This window comes from Balaenoptera acutorostrata, chromosome 6 (genome assembly GCF_949987535.1).
Source record: "Balaenoptera acutorostrata chromosome 6, mBalAcu1.1, whole genome shotgun sequence".
Classification (NCBI taxonomy): domain Eukaryota; kingdom Metazoa; phylum Chordata; class Mammalia; order Artiodactyla; family Balaenopteridae; genus Balaenoptera; species Balaenoptera acutorostrata.
The window spans coordinates 36,159,163-36,183,792 of NC_080069.1; the positions used below are offsets into that span (position 1 = coordinate 36,159,163).

A 24,630-nucleotide genomic window follows, 5' to 3' on the forward strand; every position below is an offset into this window, starting at 1 on the left:
AGTATCCTTACTCTGAATTCTTTTTCAGGTAGGTTGCCTACTTCCTCTTCATTTATTTGGTTATGTAGGTTTTTACCTTGCTCCTTTATCTGTGACATATTTTTTTTGTCGTCTTTTTTTTTTTTTTTTTTTTAATGGTTGGGATTGTTTTCCTGTCTTACTGGACAGGAACAGTTTGGCCTGAGGCTTCCAGCACTGGAGTTTGTAGACTGTTGGGTAGAGGTGGGTCTTGGTGCTGAGATGAGGACCTTTGGGAGACCTTACTCTGATGAATATTCCCTGGGGTCTGAGGTTCTCTGTTTTTCCAGTGGTTTGGACTCGGAAGTCCCACCGCAGGAGCTCAGGCCTGACCCCCAGCTCATAAACCAAGATGCTGCAAGCTGTGCAGGGCTGCAAAAAGAAAAGAAGAAAAAAGAAAAAATGGAGCAGAATAATAACAAGAGAGTAAAAAATAAAATAAGATTAGAAAACTAACAGATATGTTAGAAAAAAATAAATATATAGATGAAACAACAACCAGAAAGTAAAACAGAACCACAATAGCAAAAAAGAGGAAAAAGAAAAAAAAGCCGGAAAAGGGCTTGGCTCGGGGGGGAACAGAAGAATGAAGTTGGACTCTTACCTTACATCATATACAAAAATTAACTCAGAATTAATTAAAGACCTATAGTTAAGACCAAAAACTATAAAACTCCTAAAAGAAAACATAGGGGAAAAGCTTCATGACATTGGACTTGGCAGTGATTTCTTGGGTATGGTACCAAAGCACAGGCAACAAAAGCAAAAATAGACAAATGAGACTATATCAAACTTAAAAACTTCTGCTCATCAAAGGACAGAATCAATAGAGTGAAAGGCAACCTGTGGAATCGGAAAAATATTTGCAAACCATGTATTCGATAAATGAGTTAATATAAGGGGTTAAATATCCAGAATATATAAATAACTCCTACAAGTCAACAACAGAAAAATAAACAGTCCAATGGGAGGGAGACACAAAAGGGAGGGGATATGGGGATATATGGATATGTATAGCTGATTCACTTTGTTATACAGCAGAAACTAACACACCATTGTAAAGCAATTATACTCCAATAAAGATGTTAAAAAAAAAGAGTGGGCAAAACTTGAATAGACATGTCTCCAAAGAAGATATACAAATGGCCAACAGATTGTATTGGGAAGATATTTCCCAGTGTTCCCTCCTGTGTTGTCTCCTTTACTCTCACACAGAACACTTCACTTCTGACCTTTCTGGTTTTCCCCACACCAAGCACTTCTGTGGCACCAGCTGGGTGTTCTACAATTTAATTCTGACGTTATCTATCTGGAGATAGTGTCAGATCTCACAGGTTAGTGCTCAGTCCCACAAGACTACCCACCCCACCTTCAGATGCCAGTCGAAAATCCATGTTGTTACCTGTGCTTTGACCGATCAGCTATAAATCAGAGGTTCCCATGATCCTGCCTCATGTTTGATTAATTTGCTAGAGTGACTCGCAGAACTTAGGAAATAGTTTACTTACTCTTTGCCAGTTAATTATAAAAGGATGTAACATAGGATATAGACAAATATCCACATGGAAGAGATGCAGAAGGTAGGTATGTGGGAAGGAGTACAGAGCTTTTTCACCCTCTCTGGGCCCACCACTCTCCCAGCACCTCTGTGTTCACCAATCTGGAAGCTCCCTGAACCCCATACTATTAGGATTTTTATGTAGGCTTCCTGACTTAGGCATGATCAATTATCAATTTCATTTCCAGCCCTTCTCTCTTCTAGAGAATTTGGGGCAGGGCTGAAACTTCAGGCTTCTAATATGGCTTGGTCTTTCTGGGGACCATACACATCGTGGAGCCCACCAGAGTCACCTCATTAGAACAAGGGACTCTCCTGCTACCCAGGAAACTCTAAGGGATTTGGTATCCTGGTGTCAGGAACCAGGGTCAGAGACCAAATATTAGAATCAAAGACGCTCCTAGTGTTCTTATCACTTAGGAAATCGCAAGGGTTTTAGGAACTCTGTGCCAAAAACTGGCGGCAGATATATATAATATATATTTCTGTGTATATCTAAATATACACACACATATATTGATAAAATTTTTTTAAGATCTCACACAAGCATATGAAAAAAATGCTCAACATCACTATTACTAGGGAAATGCAAATCAAAACCACCATAAGGTATCTCATACCTGTTGGGATGGCCACTATCAAAACCAAAAAAACCTCCAACACATGCACAGAGTAACAAGTGTTGGCAAGGATGTGGAAAAATTGGAACCCTTCTGTACTGTTGAGGGAAATGGAAAATGGTGCAGCTGCTATGGAAAAGGGTATAGAGGTTTCTTAAAAAATTAAAAATAGAACTTCCATATGATTCAGCAGTCCCACTTCTGGGTATTTATCCAAAAGAAGTGAAAACAGGCTCTTGAAGAGATAGTTGCACACTCATGTTCATTGCAGCATTTTTCACAATAGCCAAGAGGTGGAATGTCTATTGACAGATGAATGGATAAAGAAAATGTGGTATATATGTAGAGTAGAATATTATTCAGTCTTAAAGAAAGAAAGAGCAACCCTGTCCTATGCTACAATGTGGATGAACCTTGAGGACATTATGCTAAGTGAAATAAGCCAGTCACAAAAAAATAATGTATAATTCCAATTATAACATATCTAAAGTAGCCAATTGCCTGGAAACAGAAAATAAATGGTGGTGGTAATAAAAATATCTATCTTGATTGGGGGGAGTTTCAGTTTTTCAAGATGAAAAATTCTAGAGATCTGTTACACAACAAGGTGTATATATATATATATATATATATATATATATATATATACACATATACATATATATATATATATAGTTAACACTACTGTACACTCAAAAATGGTTAAGATGATAAATTTTATGCTGTTTTATGCTGTGATCAAAGATCACAAAAGGAATTTATGGTTGTAAAAAACTCAGTTTCACATCTACTTCTATTTCATACTAATCTTAGTATTGTTATTTGTGTAGGTATTTCTTCCTGGAATTTATTAAGCTCTTGGAGATCAAGAATCCAGATTTCAGAGAATGTTTTACCTGTATTTTAAGCAAATAAATGCATCTGACAATTATAAGGGTTACTCTTAGGAATGGAGCAGAATATTTGAAATTAGAATTGTTTAGGAAAATTTAGGATGTGTGCTTAAGTATAAGGAGAATGCTTGCACATATCCATTCGATTTAAACAAAAACGATAAAATATACTTACCAGTTGTAAATTTTATCAGAATATTTAGTACTTTGTGATTTTTAAAAAATGTTAATTAATTAATTAATTTATTTGGCTGCGCCAGGTCTTAGCTGCGGCATGTGGGATCTTTTAGTTGTGACCTGCAGGCTCTTAGTCGTGGCATGTGGTATCTAGTTACCTGACCAGGGATCAAACCCAGGCCCCCTGATTTGGGAGCATGGAGTCTTATCCACTGCGCCGCCAAGGAAGTCCCAGTACTTTATGATTTTTTTCAACAGGAAGATTTCACTCTTGTTTTAAAAGAGAAGGGCCAAACAGCTGATACAGCTCTCTTACTGTTGCCACTCCTCAGTTAGTCCCCTTAAAGTGTACTGAGAGTCAAACAACTTTGAATCTCCTGTCCAGGGATGAAGGATAGACCAAGATAAGGAAGGATCGTGAAAGGTAACTGGCTGGGATTATTAACTCATCTTTCTATTTAAGAATACTAGCTGCTAATGCTTTATTTAAACTGTCTGCACTGGGGTGGTAGATCTTGTCCTGGTTGGAAATAGCTGTTGTTTTACCACACGTATTATCAGGGAAGTAGGGTACCCAGGTTGAGGGGAAGACAGTCTTGAAAGACTTCATTCCCCATCCCTCCCTTACTCTCCAGAAGAGTATATTTTCAATTATAAACGAACACCAAGATGTTCTAAAAACCCAAGTAGATACCGCAAGTAAAAATTTCCTTCACCATCCCCCAATCCCAGTGCCATCTCCGTAAGCAGTTTGGTAGGGGTATTCTTTCAGTTGCTTTTCTGTTTATTTTCATACAAATAAATTTGCCTATGGCTTAGATTTGTTTTATCATTTTTACATGTATCTGTTGAACAACTAGTTTTTTAAAAAAATAATTTGTCTTTGTATTACTGTGGAAATATTTCATATTGATCTACCTCATTAATTTTAACTCATGGTATGACTGCCACAGTTTTATGTAATTATTCCTCTATTGCTAACAGTTAGTTCGATTTACTTTTACTGCAGACAGTGCTACAGTAAACATCCTTACAGCTTCTTACTTGTCATATGCTACTTTTTCTCTGAGGTATATGTGAAGAAGGGGGACTGGCTGGGTCAAGGGATACATGCATAACAGATTCTGCCAGCTTGCTCTCCAGAATACCTCTACCAATTTTCAGTCCCATCTTCCTTGTATAAAGGTAACAACTTCCGCACAACCTTTCCCTAACTGATAGCACTGTTAAATTTTTTTCCAATTTGATGGTGTGAAATACAATGTCATTGTTTTATACTTTTTATTTTTCTGTTTACTAGTTAGTTTAAGCATCTCACCTTTTTTTGTCATTTCTATTTGTCTGACTTACCTTTTCTATACCTGACTCAATATTCTATGGGACTGTTTGCAATTTTAAGATATTTCATAGGAATTAAAAAATATTTGTATAATACATATATTTTTTGTTATATAAGTTACAAATATTTTCTCCCAGTCAGTGCTTTTTTAAAATAACTTTTATTTATTTATTTTAAATTTAATTTTATTTTTGTACTGGAGTATAGTTGATTTACAATGTTGTGTTTCAGGTGTACAGCAAAGTGATTCCATTATACATGTACATATATCCATTCTTTTTCAGATTCTTTTCCCATATAGGTTATTACAGAATATTGCAGAATTCCCTGTGCTATACAGTAGGTCTTTGTTGATTATCTATTTTATATATAGTAGTGTATGTATGTTAATCCCAAATGCCTAATTTATCCCTCCCCCCCACCTTTCCCCTTTGGTAACCATAAGTTTGTTTTTCAAGTCTGTGGGTCTGTTTCTGTTTTGTAAATAAGTTCATTTGTATCATATTTTAGATTCCACCTAAAAGTGATATCATATGATATTTGTCTTTCTTTGACTTACTCCACTTTGTATGATAATCTCTAGGTCCATCCATGTTGCTGCAAATGACATTATTTCATTCTTTTTATGGCTGAGTAATCCATTGTATATATGTGCCATATCTTCTTTATCAACTCCTCTGTTGATGCACATTTAGGTTGCTCCCATGTCTTGGCTATTGTAAATAGTGCTGCAGTGAACATTGGTGTGCATGTATCTTTTTGAATTACGGTTTTCTCCAGGTATATGCCCAGGAGTGGAATTGCTGGATCATATGGCAGTTCTATATTTAATTTTTTAAGGAATCTCCATACTGTTCTCCAGAGTGGCTCTATCAATTTACATTCCCACCAAGAATGCATGAGGGCTCCCTTTTCTCCACACCCTCTCCAGCATTTATTGTTTGTAGATTTTTTGATGATGGCCATTCTGACCCGTGTGAGGTGACACCTCATTGTAGTTTTGATTTGCATTTCTCTAATAGTTAGCAATGTTGAGCACCTTTTCATGTGCCTCTTGGCCATCTGTATGTCTTCTTTGGAGAAATTTCTGTTTAGGTCTTCTGCCCATTTTTTGATTGTGTTGTTTGTTTGTTTTGGATATTGAGCTGCATGAGCTGTTTGTATATTTTGGAGATTAATCCCATGCCAGTTCCTTCATTTGCAAATATTTTCTCCCATTCTGAGGGTTGTCTTTTCGTCTTGTTTATGGTTTCCTTTGCTGTGCAAATGCTTTTAAGTTTAACTAGGTCCCATTTGTTTATTTTTGTTTTCATTTTCATTACTGTAGGAGGTGGATCCAAAAAGATATTTCTGTGATTTATGTTAGAGAGTGTTCTGCCTATGTTTTCCTCTTAGAGTTTTCAGTCTTACATTTAGGTTTTTAATCCATTTTTAGTTTATTTTTGAATATGGTGTTAGAAAATGTTCTAATTTCATTCTTTTACATGTAGCTGTCCCATTTTCCCAGCACCACTTATTGAAGAGACTGTCTTTTCTCCATTGTATATTCTTTGCTCCTTTGTTGTAGATTGATTGACCATAGGTGCGTGGGTTTATTTCTGGGCTTTCTATCCTGTTCCATTGATCTACTTTTCTGTTTTTGTGCCAGTACCATACTGTTTTGATGACTGTAGCTTTGTAGTATAGTCTGAAGTCAGGGAACCTGATTCCTCCAGCTCCGTTTTTCTTTCTCAAGATTACTTTGGCTATTCAGGGGTCTTCTGTATTTCCATACAAATATAAAAAGTTTTTGTTCTAGTTCTGTGAAAAATGCCATTGGTAATTTGATAGGGATTGCATTGAATCTGTAGACTGCCTTGCGTAGTATAGTCATTTTGACAATATTGATACTTCCAATCCAAGAAAATGGTATATCTTTCCATCTGTGTCATCTTCGATTTCTTTCATTGGCATCTTATAGTTTTCAGAGTACAGGTGTTTTGCCTCCTTAGGTAGGTTTATTCCTAAATATTTTAGTCTTTTTGACGCGATAGTAAATGGGATTGTTTCCCTAATATCTCCTTCTGAGCTTTCGTTGTTAGTGTATAGAAATGTGAGTGATATCTGTGTATTAATTTTGTATTCTGCAACTTTACCAAATTCATTGATGATTTCTAGCAGTTTTCTGTTACCATCTTCAGGATTTTCTATGTATAGTATCATATTATCTGCAAATAGAGACAGTTTGACTTTTTCTTTTCCAGTTTTGATTCCTTTTATTTCTTTTTTTTCTCTGATTGCCATGGCTGGGACTTCCAGAACTGTGTTGAATAAAAGTGTCAAGAGTGGGCATCCTTGTCTTGTTCCTGATCTTAGAGGAAATGCTTTCAGCTATTCACCGTTGAGTATGATGTTAGCTGAGGGTTTGTCATATATGACCTTTATTATGTTGAGGTAGGTTCCTTTATGCCTACTTTCTGGAGAGTTTTTATCATAAATGGGTGTTGAATTTTATCAGAAGCTTTTTCTGCATCTCTTGAGATGATCATATAGTTTTTATTCTTCAGTTTGTTAATGTGGTATATCTCACTGATTGATTTGCAGATATTGAAAAATTCTTTTTAAAAAAAAATATTATTTATTTATTTTTGGCTGCATTGGGTCTTCATTGCTGTGCGTGGGCTTTCTCTAGTTGCAGCGAGTGGGGCTACTCTTCGTTGCAGTGCATAGGCTTCTCATTGTGGTGGCTTCTTTTATTGCGGAGCACAGGCTCTAGGCGCACGGGCTTCAGTAGCTGTGGCACGTGGGCTCAGTAGTTGTGGCTTGTGGGCTCTAGAGCGCAGGCTCAGTAGTTGTGGGGCACAGGCCTAGTTGCTCTGCAGCATGTGGGAGCTCTCCGGACCAGGGCTCGAACCTGTGTCCCCTGAATTGGCAGGCGGATTCTTAACCACTGCGCCACCAGGGAAGTCCCTGAAAATTCTTACATTTTGGGGATAAATCCCACTTGATGATGGTATATGATCCCTTTAATGTATTGTTGGATTTGGTTTGCTAGTATTTTGTTAAGGATTTTTGCATCTATGTTCATCAGTGATATTGGCCTGTAATTTTTTTTTTTTTTTTTTTATATCTTTGTCTGGTTTTGGTATCAGGGTGATGGTGGCCTCATAGAATGAGCTTGGGAGTTTTCCTTCCTCTGCAATTTTTTGGAACAGTTTCAGAAGGATAGGTGTTAACTCTTCCCTAAATGTTTGATAGAAGTCACTTGTGAAGCCATCTGGTCCTGGAGTTTTGTTTGTTGGAAGTTTCTTAATCACAGTTTCAATTTCAGTACTTGTGATTGGTCTCTTCGTATTTTCTATTTCTTCCTGGTTCAGTCTTGGAAGATTGTACCTTTCTAAGAATTTGTCCATTTCCTTCTAGGTTAAATAACTTAGATTTGCAGAAACATTACAAAGATACTACAGAGAGTTTCTGTATATTCTTCACCCAGTTTTAGTTTCCTTGAATGTTATCATTTGTATTAGTTTGCTCAGGTTGCCATAATAAGATATACACGCTTATTGGCTTAAACAACAGAAATTTATTTTCTCACAATTCTTGAGGTTGGAATTCCAAGATCAAGGTGCCAGCAGGATTGGTTTCTGGTGAGACAGCTGCCTTCTTGCTGTGACCTCATGTGGCCTTTACTCTGTGCTATGCATTCCTGGCATCTTTTCCTCTTCTTATAAGGACACCAGTCCTATTGGTTTAGGGCCCCACCCTTATGATCTCATTTAACCTTAATTACCTCTTTAAAGGCCCTATCTCTAAATACAGGCACACTGAGGGCTAGGGCTTCAACATATGAATTTGTGGGGAGGGGGGGCACAATTTGGTCCATAACATCATTCTGCATTACCATGTGGCATTAAGAAACCAACACTGGTTGGTATGTTACTGTTACATATACTCCAGACTTTATTCATGTTTCCCCAGTTTTCCCATTAATGTCCTTTTTCTATTCCAGCATTCAATCTAGGATACCACCTTGCATTTAGTTGTCATCTCCTTAGCCACCTCTAAGGTTCATGACAATTTCTCAGTTGTGTTTTTCATGTGTTTCATCAGTTGTGATGAGTATTGGTCAGGTATTTTGTAGAATGTCCCTCATATCTTGTTTGATAATTTCTAATGACTAGACTGGATTTTTGGAATAAAATACCACAGAGGAGAAGCGCCCTTCTTGTTGCATCACATCAGGGGGTACATGACATCCGCATAACATCAGTGATGAATTATGAACACTTGATTAAAGTAGTGTTGGCCAGGTTTCTCCTCTGTAAAGTTACTATCTTTCCCTTTCCATACTGTTGGGCTGGCCAAAAAGTTCATTCGGGTTTTTCATGTTATGGGGGAAACGAATGAACTTTTTGGCCAACTCAATATATTCTTTGGAAGCAAGTCACTAAGTCCAACCCATACTCAAAGTTGAGGGGAGTTAAGCTCTACCTCTTAGAGGGATGTATCTATATATATTACTTGGAATTCTTGTATAAGGAAGATTTGTCTCTTCATTTATTTAATCAATCACTTTTTTATATCAGCATGTATTCATGCATATTTATTTATTTAAAAAAAGTTTTTTTAAAGATTTTTTTTTTTTTGATGTGGACCATTTTTAAAGTCTTCACTGAACTTGTTAAAATATTGCTTCTGTTTTATGTTTTGGTCTTTTTGGCCACAAGGCATGTGGGATCTTAGCTCTCTGACCAGGGATCAAACCCGCACCCCCTGCATTGGAAGGCAAAGTCTTAGCCACTGGACCACCAGGGAAGTCCCCATATTTATTTTATACTTTCAGTTATAATCCAATATTATGTACTTACTTCATTGCTCAAATTGTTCCAGCTTTGGCTGTTGGGAGTTTTTTCAGGTTGGATCCTGTATTCCACTTTCTTCCCACCCCCTTTCTAAAAATATTTTAATGGTGTCTTTTGTAAATTTATCAAATCCTTTCTTTTTATAGCTTTTGCATTTTGTGTCTTAGTTTAAGACTTAAATATCTAAAGATATGTATCATTCAGGATAGGCTAGGTTATGCTGTGATGACAACCCCAACATCTTAGTGGCATGTAACAAGTAAAGGTTTATTTTTTATTCATGACACATGTCTATCACTGGTTAGTAAGAACTGTTATAAATCTTCTTACTTTTGTGACCCAGCTAGTGGAGCATAACTACTACACATATAACTTTTAATTCAGTATAACATAACTGAAGTCTAATTTATTTTATAATATACACATATCTCTATAATATGTCGTAATGATTCATACATACACAGAAATGTGCACAAAGTGAACAACTTGATAGACAGCTTTGTACATCATGGGTAAGTAACTAGCAGGTAGATTGAGAAAGAGAATATCACTATACCCCAGAAACTACTCCTTCGTGCTCTTTCCCAGACACTCCCCTTCCAAGAATAAACACTATCATAATTTTTAATTGCCATAGATTTGTCTGGCTTTGAAATCTATTTGAATGGAATCATACTGTGTGATGAAGCCATACTCTTGTTTGGCTTCTTTCACTACAGTATGTTAGTGAGAGTCATCCATGATGTTGGGCATGGTCAAAGTTCATTCATTCATTCTTGCTGGTATATAATATTCAACTGTGAGAAAGTACCACAGTGTTTCAGTCCACCATTTCTAGACATTTGGTTTGTTTTCAATTTTTGGCTATTACAAATAATGATTCTATGAACCACTGTTTGTACCTTTCTTGATGAACATGTGTATGCATTTCTGTTGTATATATGCCTAGAAGTGGAATTACTAAGTCAAAAGATGTGTGATGTTCATTTTTTATAAATATGGCCAGTTTTCTAAAATGGCTGTATTTCAGCTATTATCTCGATTGCTGCTGGTCAGAGGGAAAGAGAGTTCTATAGGGTTTTGTACCATCAATTAAATGGGCTGGCCTGGAAGTCGTATATTTCACCTCTGCTCATTTAATCTCAGAAGAGTCAGGACAATCCTACCATGGCCTGGAATGTAGGGAACCAGAACTATTATGTTCAGCTTTTTAATGCAGGTAGAATTTATTTTTGTTTGTGAATGGTGTGACAGAGGGAGCCTTTTTTTTAGGCAGATGATTTTCTTCAGATTTTTGTTTAAGCATATTCCACAGATTTTAACATGAATTCTTATTGAGATTAATTTTAAAGTAATTTGTGATGAATTGTCATTTTATTAATTTTTGGGGGGGGGCTGTGTTGGGTCTTTGTTGCTGTGTGGGCTTTCTCTAGTTGAGGCGAGCAGGGGCTACTCTTCGTTGTGGTGCACGGGCTTCTCATTGTGGTGGCTTCTCTTGTTGCAGAGCATGGGCTCTAGGCACGTGGGCTCAGTAGTTGTGGCTTGTGGGCTCTAGAGCACAGGCTCAGTAGTTGTGGCGCATAGGCTTAGTTGCTCCGCAGCATGTGGGATCTTCCTGAACCAGGGCTCAAACCCGTGTCCCCTGCATTGGCAGGCAGATTCTTAACCACTGAGCCACCAGGGAAACCTGGCAGGCGGATTCTTAACCACTGCACTACCAGGGAAGCCCTGTTGAATTCTCTTTTAATTTCCCTTTGTTGCAAGTTATTTAGAAATGGGTTTTAAACATTTGCAGGTTGATAGATTTTTGCTTGTTATATTTGCATCAATGAATTTCAAGTTTTGTATTGTGTTAACTGTATGATATGTATGTATGATCTTTGCTTTCCTGAATTTGTTGTGATTTCCTTGTGACGTAATACGTGATGACTTCAGTGAATATCCTATTTTTTGAAAAGTTTGTGCTCTCTGTTGAAAATGGTTCTCTGTATTTACTAGATCAAGCTTCTAATTACTTATTTTATTTTTTGGAGGTGTGTTAACCTTCTATTATTATGGGTTTACTAATTTTTCCTATTTTCACTAGGTTTTGTGTTATAGATTTAAAATCTTTTGTCATAAGGTGTGTGATTGTTGTAATCTCTCGTTAGATTACATAATCGTGAAACATCTTTGTCTTTATTGCTTTTTGCTGTGAATTCTATTTCATCTGCTGTTGATATTAATATACCTGCTCTTTTTCCTAGTAACTGTATAGCATACTGTTTTCTATCCTTTCATTTAAATATTTTCTATATGGTTTTGTTTTAATTATCTCTATTAAACAATATATAGGTTGAATTTTTTTAAACTCAATTTGAAAAAATTTTAACAGGTGAATTTAAATATTTTGCATGTTTTATTTTTACTGATATGTTTGGACTTATTTTGTTTTCTGTTTGCCATGCTTCTTCTTGCTGTTTGGTGCCTTGATCACGTTTTCTTAGTTTTATTTTTTCACCGGTTCCAGTGATTTGAAAGGTATGAAAACTATTAAAATTCTTCTAGTGGCTCCCTTTTAAAAAATTCATTTATAAAATATTTTAGAAATATAGGTGAATATGGAGACTAACATAATTTTGGGGGAGGATGTCTGGAACATCTTTAGACAAGATTACTCTTTTCCCCACCTTAATTCTGTACTAACTGTTTGAGGAACATAAGAGTTAAACAGATAAAGATTAAAATGTAAACTTTATTACTGATAACATTATGGGGCTTGGTTTATACCTGTGTACATTTAGATCTGTAGGCAAGTGGAATTACTTACACAAGCAGTCACTGGCAACCCCAGGGATAAATTCCAGATGGTGCATCTGCAAACTGTTGGAGCCTCCATCATCTTGGATCCTTGGGCTGAACATAGCCCCCCAGCAAGAAATAGCCTCTGTTGTAAATTAAATCACTAAGATTTCAGGGTTATTTTTGCCATACCTTACTCTGACTAATAAACTCAATTCATCACAGGACATAGAGTTAGACCAAAACCATACTCACTGTAGGTAGATTGGAAAAAGAGGAGTAAGGTAGGACAATTAGGTTTCTTCTTTTGTGAATTTCTTACTCCCATCCTCTGCCCATTTATTTGTTGGGGTGTTAGCTTTTTTCTCTTTGATTTATAGTTCTTTGTAAATTCTGAATACTAATCCTTATTGCTTTTATGCATTGTACCTATCTTCCTAGTCTGTGAGTTACCTTTTTAAATTTTGTTTTGGGAGTCTTATGTTGAGCAGAAACATTAAATATTCATATAAACAAATTTCTCAATCTTTTGCTTTATAGTTTGGGCTTTTTAAGTCTTGTTTTAAAAAATATCCATCCCGGGCTTCCCTGGTGGCGCAGTTGTTAAGAATCTGCCTGCCAATGCAGGGGACACGGGTTCGAGCCCTGGTCTGGGGGGATCCCACATGCCGCGGAGCAACTAAGCCCGTGAGCCACAACTACTGAGCCTGCGCGTCTGGAGCCTGTGCTCTGCAACGGGAGAGGCTGCGACAGTGAGAGGCCCGTGCACCGCGATGAAGAGTGGCCCCCGCTCGCCGCAACTGGAGAAAGGCCTCGCACAGAAACGAAGACCCAACACAGCCATAAATAAATAAATAAATAAATAAATAAATTAAAAAAAAATCCATCCGTACTCCACCGTTATGAGTTATTTTTCTATATTTTCTTCTAAGACTTGGCGAAGCTTTTCTTCTCATAGCTAGGCTTTTAATCCACCTGAGATTTTTTTCTTCTTTGGGGGGTGGTGGCCTGTGGTATGAGATGAGGATCGTGAATTTCTCCCCTCCTTCCACCCCAGACAATATGGACAACCAATTGTCACCTCACTATGTGTGTTGAGCATTCTTACTTTTCCCATTGATGTGTAATGCATGTCATAAGGGAAGTTTCTGTGTATATGTAGTCTCTTACTGGGCTGTTGTATGTAATAGATAAAGATCTAGTATATCTGTTCCAATTCTACAAGCCTAAATTATTGTAAGTTTTAATATTTGGTAGGGCAAGAGCTCCCTTCTTGTTCGTTTTCAAAATGGTCTTGGTTCTTCTTGGCCCTGTGGTCTTCTAGATTAATTTTGGGATCAGCTTGTTAGGTTCTGTGGAAAGCTCTGTTGAGATTTTGATAAGAGTTGCATTTAGTTTGAGGGAAATTACCATCTTTGTGACATTGAATCTTCCCATTAAAAACCTGCTTTATGGGGGGGGGTGGTGTGATGAATTGGGAGATTGGGATTGACATATATACACTAATATGTATAAAAGGGATAACTAATAAGAACCTGCTGTATAAAAAAATAAATAAAATAAAAATTTAAAAAAACCCTGCTTTATCTTTCCATATGTCCATAAATAATTAAGCACTTATATTTCATAAATTAGTTATTACAAGTAGTATATAGAAAAACTCCTGGTTTTTGTGTTAATCATCTATATCCAGAAAGTTTACAAACATTTATTTATTTATTCTAATAGTTTATCTACAGATTCTTTTGTAATTTCTAGGCAGACAATCGTCTGTAAATAAGGACAATTTTGTTTCTTCCTTTCTAAGTCTTCTCTCATTTCTTTTTCTTATCTTGGTATCAGTGAGTATTTCCAGTTATTACATTATTAAATAGGAGTAATGGTAGTAGGAATTTTTTTCTTGTTTTTCATTTCAGGGAGATACAAAGTTAAAGCATGAAGTATTATATTTTGCTAGAGGTATTTGGAAGATAATCTGTCAGTTTAAGGAAGTCCTCTTTTAGTCCCATTGTGTAAAGGCTTAATTGGGAATGAGTTGATTTTAATGACTTCTGTAGTTAATGACATAATTATGTGGCTTTCTTCTGTAATATATTCATGATGTTGGACTGTTTAACGTTGAGCCACTGGTAAGATTAATTTTCTTTTAATATGCTATTGACTATTTGTATTTCTTTTCTGAATTGAGTGTTCGTAGCCTTTATAGATTTTTATTTTCTGTTGGGTTGTTATATTGCTTTACAGATACTTTTTATCAGTTGTGATGATTAGCCCTTTATTATATATTTTCTGTAAGTTTCTGTTGCTTTTTTTCTTTTATAACTTTTGAGTTTTGTGTCATGCTTAAAAACCCCATTTAAATTGTAAAATTATTTGCTATAATTTTATAGTTATCTGACAGCTTTTAAAAACTTATTTCATCTGGTATTTGTTTTATATAGTATGTGAGATTGGAACCTCATTTTCTTTTCATACTTACAGACATTTGACCCTTATTGAATATGGCTTTCTTTGTGACTAATTTGAAAAACCAGTTTTCTCATATACTAGGTTTTCATATATGCCTGGGTTCATATTTCTATGTTGCTGTGCTAAAATCGTATTGTTTTAATTACTCTTGCTTTATATTAAGGCAAGTCTCTGAGGCAGGAATTTAAAAATCTCAGTCTTTACCCAAATAGCCTGTGTTCAGATCCTAATTCTGCTACTGTACAAGTTTTGTGACTCCGCTCAGGTTAGTCATTTTGCCTCTTTAAGGTTAGGTTTCCTTTCTGGGAAAATATTGATAGTTGTAGTAGTATTTGCTTTGTAGGTTGTAATGAGCTTATTAATATAATACCTGGCACTATACTCTCAATAATTGTTAGCTGTCATTGTTTTAGGGGGTACTGCTTCTTTTTATTAATCAGTAGTTTTATGAACATTTCTTCTTCTGCTCCCCTTGGTCACTACTTATCTCAAAGAATGAGGGACTAATAATAGATGAGAGCGATGGCTATTGACCCTCTCTGAGGGACAGTCACTGTTCAGGTGGAGCCTGTTCTTTGGCCTGTTCTCTCTTGTTCCCAAGGGGTGTGAATTCTCCCTTCTGCTTGTCTTACAGTTAGCTCACCAAGGGCAGACTTCCCTGTCCAATAGAGAAGCCTTGCACTTCTCCATTTCCTCTGCCAGGACTTGTGAAGTCAGTCTAGTTCCAGGGGGGAACAGAAATAGTGAGAAGTTCATTGTGTCCATAGTAGAGTTATTTTAATCATTTCTACTAAAGTGTAGATACTGTATTATCATTGCCACCTGACTGCTACATATATTTCTCAGTTGGTTTAGAACAGCAGTCCCCAACCTTTTTGGCACCAGGCACCAGTTTCGTGGAAGACAGTTTTTCCAAGGACGGGGTGGGGGAGGGGGGGAATGGTTTCAGGATGATTCAAGCACACTGATTTATTATGGTCTCTGTGCAGTCAAACCTCTCTGCTAATGATAATCTGTATTTGCAGCCGCTCCCCAGCGCTAGCATCACTGCATCAGCTCCACCTCAGATGATCAGGCATTAGATTCTCATAAGGAGCGTGCAACCTAGATCCCTCCCACACGCAGTTCACAGTAGGGTTCACGCTCCTATGAGAATCTAATGCCACCGCTGATCTGACAGGAGGTAGAGCTCAGGCGGTAATGCCAGCAATGGGGAGCAGCTGTAAATACAGATGAAGCTTCGCTTTCTTGCCTACTGTTCACCTCCTGCTGTGTGGCACGGTTCCTAACAGGCCACGGACCAGTACTGGTCCATGGCCTGGGGGTTGGGGACCCCTGGTTTAGAACATACCTCTCTCTGTTTTATGATTAACTGTCCCCCAGATAGCTAGTTGTTATGCAGGAAAATGTTATTCATTTATTTAACAAATATTTATTAAAGGAAGAAGTAGTAAACTGTAGGCCCAAAAGCCAAATCAGAACTGTAGACAAATTTGGCACAAGGATGGATTTTGAATGTTTTTGTCAGTATTTTAAAACCATGAGATTTCATTTCTTTCTACTGTATTATATCAGTCAAAGAAGCAGGAATGGTGACATTATGTGATGGGGTATAGAGGGAAGAAAGTTTACCACTTCAGTTTTGGACAACAAACACATTAAAGGGAGGACAACAAACACATTAAAGGGAGGATACGTGGGTTTACAATAGGATTATAAGTTTAATCATGAACTTTTAAGCAAAACGTAAAGAGACCTGTTTTCTAGCTCCAGGTGTCTAATAAATAGCTCTCATCCCAGCACTCTAGCCTCTATTGTAGTTTATCACAATATATATGACTCTAACAATAGAATTTTGAGAATATATTGTGCAGAGATAATTGGACATAAAAAATCAGTGATTCCTCCCCGACATGTAATATATAAAATATTTCCTAGGGAACTGAATTTCAGGTTTGGACTTGGAGGGAAAACCTCTCCCCATTTCCTTCCAGTTTTATTTGGGTTTGTTAAAAGAAACTGGATTTCAAGAGATGGTAGCAAGCAAGAGGTTACTAAGTAGTTCTGTTATTTAAATGTGTGTAAAGGACATTTTCCATATTGTCTTATACTATGTTTACTGAATGCTTCCATATCTTGATGAAGAGTCAGACTTGGAAAAACACTTTTAGCCCACAGGTTCACTTTTCAAAAGCTTCATAATTTTGAATAGGTAATATATATTACAAAATTCAAAAGTTACAAAAACGAATAAATCTTTCTTACCCTTCCCTATATACAGATACTCAGTTTCCCCTTATAAAGGCAAACACCAGTTTCTTGTGCTTCCTTCCAGAGATATGCAAGATTTCATATACAATCATATACATTTGTGTTTTAAATACACACCTATAAATCATCCAGCCTGTAAACACCTATAAAGCTGTCCATCTTGGCAATCTTGCCCGTGTTCAATTTTCAGTCTTGGAAATTTCTGCCAAATTGCCCTTTGTTGCCCTTCATGGAGGTTGTCCCAGTTTATGTTCTAACCCACAGGCAGTGAGAGTACCTGTTTCCCCATCTCACCAACACAGTGCCTTATCAAACTCCTTTCATTTTTGCCAGTCTGAAGGAAAAGTAGTACCTTGTAGTTTAAATTTGCATTTTTGTTATTTCGCAGTAACATAAAATTGAAGTTGGGCATCTTTTTGAGATGTACTTAAAATATTTTTCTAGTTTATCCCTTGAATTTGTGTTTATTGCCATGAAGACCATTTAAAAAATGTTTATTAGTTTAACAGATTCTCATGGCTTTTAGATTTTGTTTCATTTAGAAAGGCATTCTTTATTAAAAAATAATTCATGGTTTAGTTTTTTTACATTTAAAGTCTTTGATCTGTCTGGAAGTTTAAATAAGGGTAGTAGGTATGCAGCTTTACTTTTGAGGCAAAAATGTATATATTGTGATATATAATGTGTATATTGTATTGAGATGATAAATAAAGTGTAATTCTTGGGAAAGAGTTGTTACTGTATTGCTTGTTCGTTTTAAGGGAGAGTCATTGAAAATTTTTTCACAGATTATTAAAGTAACACTTTTCTGTAGGAAATTTAGAATAATACAGGAGGGAATAAAAATCAACCATAATCCCACTACCATATTATATATAACAAAATTGGGACCGTACTCATACTGCAACTTATTTTTTTCTCACTTGAGACTAACATAGGAACTTAGGTTTAGAAAATAAATTGTCGTTTAGCATGGTGTCAGAATTTTTTTCAACCATCCTAATATTTTTCTGAGGCGAAATCTGAGGCCTTGAAAGGAGTGAATGACCTCGGCTTTAGGCATACCTTTAAATTTTGAAGTTTTAAAGTGCTCCATTTTAAATGAGACACCAGCACTCAGGCGAGCCCGACATTCAGCGGGTTTCGACTCGAGAGCGGACGGAGCTCCAGGCCGGCTGGGGTCCTCGAGCCTGGCTGCAGTGCCCCCTGGTGGCGGAGGCAAGGGCGGCCAAGCACGAGGCTGAGGGTCAGATCCACCGCTGAACCCTTCGCTTCCGAGAAATCCTTTTAATCGCTTTGGGAGCCGCTTTCTTTCACAAGGCCCGCATTTGCCTGTCTGACCCCTTGCCGCATTTGCCTGTCTGACCCCTTGCCGCATGTGCCGACTTTGAGCGCAGAATTGCGGCGCTAGAGCGCCCTGGCGCTGCAGACGACTGCCAGGTTTCCCCGAGGCGGGGCGAAGCTCAGCCCCGGCGCCTGGGGCTGGTTTCCGCGCCCCGCTCCCTCGCTACCCCGTCTGGGGAGTTTGAGAAGTTTTGAACTTCCGGGTTGGCTCTCCCGGGCTTGCGGTGTGGTGGCCAGCCGAAGGGCGTCGCTGTGCCCAGTGTTTGGGCGTGTCCCTTTAAACTTTTTTGTTGTTTAAACTTCGGGGGTGTGGTCACGGCCCTCCTCTCTCTGCGGGTTGCTCCCTGGCCACCCGGTCCTTCCCTCCGCCCCGCCTTCCAGATGCTGTGGAGTCATGAGCCTGGAGGGCGCAGGGACCCCTCTGGTGGCCGAGGTGATCAAAGGTTAGTGTGGAGGGCGCGCCCTCGGGACACCCCCTATTTAGAGGGCATCAGGCAGTGCAGTGCACGGGGGTCGAGGAGGCCCCCATTGCTGGCCAAGATGTGCCTTTAAACTTCGGGGCCAGCGCCGATGCTGTCTCTTGGGCGTGGGTGGCTTCCTGGGACTCCTAGTCCCCAGGCGTGGTCCTGCTTTGGGGCGAATCCGCACGGATGTGTGCAGTTCGGACCCTTGTGTCCTTACACCGTGGGTGGTAGGCTCTCCACCTCAGGGAGCAAAATCCGTGGTCACTGCATGGGGATCAAGGGTCATTTGTGGCTGAAAAGGAGTCAGCCCCGTCATCCGTTTGGGTGTCTGTGGTTGCAGGACGTTTCAGTTGAGGCGTTTATAGGGAAATAAATACAGCAATTGTGTGTACTGAATTGTTTAAATTACTATTACAAAAAATTGTTTAAATTACTATTTGGGGAAAGGATGCCAGCTGGCGTCCTTTGTTCCTTACTATTTTAAGGGCTGTACTTAATTTTGCCACAATTTGAATCTAAGTATTCTACTAGCACTATTACTAGTATTACTACTGCTAGGTATTGCGGATGACTTTGCTTCACCCAGGATTTTTAGGCAACTCTTTTTGGGGTGGGGCAGGAGAGGAAGGGTGGCGCCTCTGAACCTTACCCTGTTACCATTCTTGCTAAACCTCACAGCAGCCTAACTGCTTTTATGCAACGCAGGTTCATCTCATACTCATCGTGCAGAATACTCTCATTTGCCTCTGCTATAAGGGTCTGATTGTAATAATCATTACAAAAGTAGTGATTCCGAATCAAAAAAAAAAAGTAGTGACCCCTAAGAACATTGGATAAACATATGGTTTGTTTTGTGTGTTATAGCCGTAAACATTAATTTTGAAGCAATTTTGAAAGCGTTTTCTCTCTACTTAAAACATAGTTTCTTATTGAAATGACTTTTCAGGATGTCTTGAAAACATAGCGAAACATAGGGAAAGTCATCCAGGCTGGTGGTCTAGCTATCAAATGCATGCTGCCGTTTACCGAAATTTCTTAGTCCAGGGTAACTAAAGTTTTCCAGAAATCAAGCCGTATGGCTGTATGAAAAGTCATTTACCGCTATTGAAACTTATATTAAAGGCAATTTCTCCTTTTTAAAAATTCCTTACTTATTATTACCCACCAAAATAGCCAGAACATTTTGAAGTTACTCACTGACAACCTTACCGTCTGAAACATGCATGGGAAAAAAATAAAAATTTGACTTCATCTGAAAAGAGTTGCAACATGATATATGAAACGTTTTTTAATAATGTGAAGGAAGGAACATTACAATTTTTCCATTTCAGATCGCCTTTGTTTTGCCATTCTCTACAGCAGACCAAAGAGTTCATCAAATGTACATTATTTCAGCATAGATAATGAACTTGAATATGAAAAGTAAGTATTGCTTTTTAAAAGATTGTTAGTAACTTTTTTTTATTTTGAAGAATCTAAAGGTATGTTTATAAAATTGGAACATTACAAATCTGTTGACTGTTAGTTGCAGGATACTCTTTTCTTTAACCCTTAGTAATAAAATAGATCCTTAGGGAAACAAATCAGAATGAAAGAACCTTCCTAAATTTAACAATTTACATTTGAAATTCTAATAGTTTACAGTATAATGAGATATAAACTAGTGTACTAAGATGTTGTGTTTTTGCCAGTGGAAAAATATGTGTGGAAAAACAGCTTTTTTATTCAGAAAGTATTTTCATTTGTTATTTGAGGTTAGATTTAGGCATTGTAACACTTATGTATTTTAATAGTCATCTTTTACCAGAGTATTTCTTCCATTAGTAAGGCAGTACCTTTAAGTTGTGTGACCTATAATAATTTGGTGTGTGCTTTCTTGCTTTATTTTGATCTTGCAGCTACAAAAAGGCATTTATATTCAGAGCATCTGGAATATACATACACATTTTTGTTTTTCATTTTTGCAGCTTCTATGCAGATTTTGGACCACTCAATCTAGCAATGGTTTACAGATATTGCTGCAAGATTAATAAGAAATTAAAGGTAAAGTATTCCTTACTGAAGATTTCACTTAAGTAATCATTATTAGCCTGATCTTGCGGGGAGGAAGGGAAGTCTGTTTTTAAAAAGGAAATGTCATGTTTTTCACTGCAGTGGTGTTTGAGACATACATGTGGTTTATTGTTTTATAAAGTCATAGTATATCTATTTGTTCTCCAGAGTTTTGATGAATGGCTTAAGTTTGGGTCATTTGGTTCTGGTTTGGATTGGTGATGCTCATATACTTGAAAAGCCAAAGTGCAGATGGTCAGTAAAGTGAACCTCTTATTGTCTGAGCCAGTGGAACTGTCACCTAACAAGAGGAGCTTTTCTTCCTTTGGTCATTGTTCTTTCTGCCTTCACTTTGATAGGGAGTGTTAGGAAACTAAGAGAAATTGGATTCATCTTACTTTATTTCATTATGCCTTAAATCTCCCATGATATTGTACTACTTGTGACTCTTCACCATGACCCTTTACACATGATTAAGGAGCAGAGAAGCAAGGGCAGACAGCATACAGTCTTTAAGACTGTATCACTGAATTCTAAGAATGTATTACTATTAGTTTGAACTTAGACCTTATTCATTTATTTAAAAAAACCTTGAATTGTTGGTCATGTACAATAAAAGGTGTTCATATACTGCTAGCAATTCTAAGAGTCGCTGTATATTCTCAAGTAGAAATACTGGATTTGGGGGCAGGTGCTTTTTAAGAACAAGTTTATTCAGCTGATTACTTATTAGACTACTACACAGAAATAAAATTCATTTTCAATTAAAAATTAAATTATACTAAAAATTTATGGGTAAGGCAGATGTTTCCCCTTGAACATCAAACTTAAAATTCCACACCATAAATGTTAGAAGCATCTGTCAGAAGTTACTAATATGTATAAAGGAAGTTGCAGCATTGCTTTTTCTTTTTTTTATTAAATTTGTATTCACTAGAGATGTATACAGAGATGGAGACTCTTCTTTCTGGACTTTATTCCTCCCCGGAACAGGAATATAAGCATTTGTGGCCTTGGGTATTTAAGTTCCCCCCATTCCGTTTTTCCAGTTGCCAGTGGCAGGTTTTTTGTTTCATACAGGGCTGAGAAGCTAAAAATAATTTCCTTTTCCCCTGCTTGTGTTCCTTTGCTTTAATTTTGAAAGTTTTTTGTTTGTTTCTTTGTTTGTTTTAAACATACTTGGCCATCCTTTTATCCTTTGGGTCAACCAAGAATATATTTGTTCTTTTTTCAAACTTTAAAAAAAAATTATTTACCAGAACAGCTTGCAGTGTTGACCATCCCACCTGACTGAAACTTAATTCCTATTCAATTAATAGTAGTAAAAGTGTGTTGAGAATTTGTATTAAGAGTGTCTTGTGTGTATGCTGCTTGAGGGCTGGTTGGGTTGTTTTTTTTTTTCTTTAAATCAACTTGGATTTCTTACTCTATGTAAAACAACTAAAAGAAAATATGTAACATTCATCATTGAAATACCCAAACATTGGCTCACAGAAGCAAAAGAATACTGTGCTTATTCAACTGAATATATCCTGTTTCTTACCCTTACTTGAAACATGTCTACTCACCTTAGTGAAGTACAGGTGAGGAAGAGCTAATAAATTATGTGTTCCTTTGGTTTTTAAATTCCATATCCTTTTTATTTTTAACTTTTTATTGAAGCACAATGTATGTACAGAAATATGTACAGATCATGAATATACAGCTCAATGAATTTTACAAACTGAATATACATGGATAATCATTTGGATCATCAGATCAAGAACAGAACATTAGCAACACCCCAGAAGAGCCCACTTCGGCTCTCTTGGTTATCTCTGTACCACCCTCCTCACTCCACCCCTCCCTACCCCATTCACTATCCTGATTTCTAACAGAATGAATTATTTTTGCCCGTTTTTATACCCTTTCATTTTAATTTAAAGGTTTTGGGAAGAGATTAACAAAAAGAGTCAGACAGTAGGAAAAGGAAAGAAAAGGTCTCTCCTACTACCTTTTCCAGCTTTTTATGTATTCTTTCAGAGGTAGTCTATACTTAAAGTGTATCTGTTCGTAGCTCCTCTCCTACCTTTTTAAAAAATTGAAGTGTAGTTGATTTATGATATCATACTAGTTTCAGGTTTCTCCTCTCCCACCCTTTAATTGTACATTTGTTCTACTCCAAGGATATGTCTTTTATGGGAAGGTACATGGTATTTTTGAGTATCAAAGTTTATCTTTTTAAAAGTCTTGCTAATATGAATGCTTCAACATTGTGAGGTTTGGAATTTATTTTAATCACAAAATAAAGTTTTAGAAAACTTGAAATTAGAAAGGAAATACTAACAGCTGTTTATCTTTATGCAGTCCATTACAATGATGAGGAAGAAAATTATTCATTTTACTGGCCCTGATCAGAGAAAACAGGCAAATGCTGCTTTCCTTGTTGGATGTTATATGGTGAGTATTTAACTACTTTTCTAATGTATTAGTGAAAATACGTACAACAGTGGTACTTTAAATTTGTGGTTGAAATTTTGAAATTACTTTTTCTCAGACATCTTGATTTCTTTCCAGAAAGAACATGTTTTGCTTTATAAAAATTGACCAACTGGGAAAGGCTATGGAGCGGGCAAGGGGTATATGGGAGATCTCTGTACCTTATACTCGGTTTTGCTGTTCTGAACCTAAAACTTCTCCAAAAAAGTCTATGTTTTAAAAAATTGACCAACTAGTGTGAAAACCTTTTTATGTGTTACAGCACTTAAGGTTAGAAAATAATGCCCCAAATCTGTGTTTTTATTAACTCATGATCCATTTAGTAAAGTTGTAAAGGTGGAATCAGGACTAATAATTGATTAAAAAAAAAAACAAAAACAAAAAACATCAAAAGTGTATCACATGAGGTAAGAGTGCTGTATAATTTGAATACAGGCAATGTTTTCCTAAATAAGGTGTGATTCTAAACACATCAAAACATGCCATAAGGACATGGCATGTCGGTACTGTAGGAAAATGGGTAACATACTGTGTAGATTACATACAACATTGAGTGGTTGGTCTTTTTGGGTCATTGGAAGTATGCTTTGGAATAGCCAGTATTTCATGAGTTATGAATTTCATTTATTTGTAAATATCATGGAAAGTGGTTATTTAGAGGCAGATTTTATCTAGTGCCTGCATTCATCTTCAGGAGTACCTAAGTAACAGGTTTTCCTGAATAAGCTAAGAGGTCCTCCAGAGTGGTGTTCCTCATGTTTTTGGTGGTGTGGAAGCTAGCTGTTCTACTCAGTGGAGAAGAATATCGAGTAGTTATTCCAGATAAAAAAGGATTGGTGTTGGAGTTCTTGAGGTAAGTTCTTTCTTCTCCCAGGTTGCTACTTGGTTCTGTCATGCTTTCTTTTAAAATTTTCTGACATGTAGTTTGAACGTCTGGAATTTACAATGATTAGACCAAAATTTTGTGGTACTAGTTGAAATTGTACCTCAAAATTGGGTAGTTTCCTTTTCTACGTTTAAGGTATATCAAAAACAATGACTAAGGCCTTTTTGGGTTTTGTTTTTATACTTGTGCTCACAAAAGTAACAGAGAAATGTTTCTGAGATAACTAAGTTTTATTATCATCTCTGTATGAAACACAGGTTGTAGATTATGTCTCTTAAAAATTGATTTTTCTTAAGCTTACCCAGATAAGGACTTTTGTTTGTTTTTTGGCTTTTGTCATCTCTCCTGATGTTTACTGTACTTAACAGCAAAAATCCTGAGGGGGAGGATGGGTGGAAAGAGCCTCTGCAGGATCCCAAGAAAAAGAATGGGGAAGGTA

General features: G+C 36.9%; 1 protein-coding gene across 9 annotated transcripts in view; it reads left to right on the plus strand.

Moving 5' to 3' along the window:
- Window positions 1-24,630, plus strand: part of CDC14B (cell division cycle 14B) — a 101,713-nt gene that overhangs the window by 24,162 nt on the left and 52,921 nt on the right. For 5 of the 9 annotated variants that reach the window (XM_057549044.1, XM_057549042.1, XM_057549046.1 and 2 more), the window contains exons 2-4: window positions 20,107-20,197; window positions 20,743-20,818; window positions 23,174-23,266. In XM_057549044.1, coding sequence (XP_057405027.1) covers window positions 20,107-20,197; window positions 20,743-20,818; window positions 23,174-23,266 — 260 coding nt within the window. Of the gene's footprint in view, window positions 1-18,623; window positions 18,755-20,106; window positions 20,198-20,742; window positions 20,819-23,173; window positions 23,267-24,630 lie in introns of those variants that run through there. The other 4 variants (XM_007176983.2, XM_057549043.1, XM_007176985.2 and 1 more) reach the window with 4 other exon arrangements.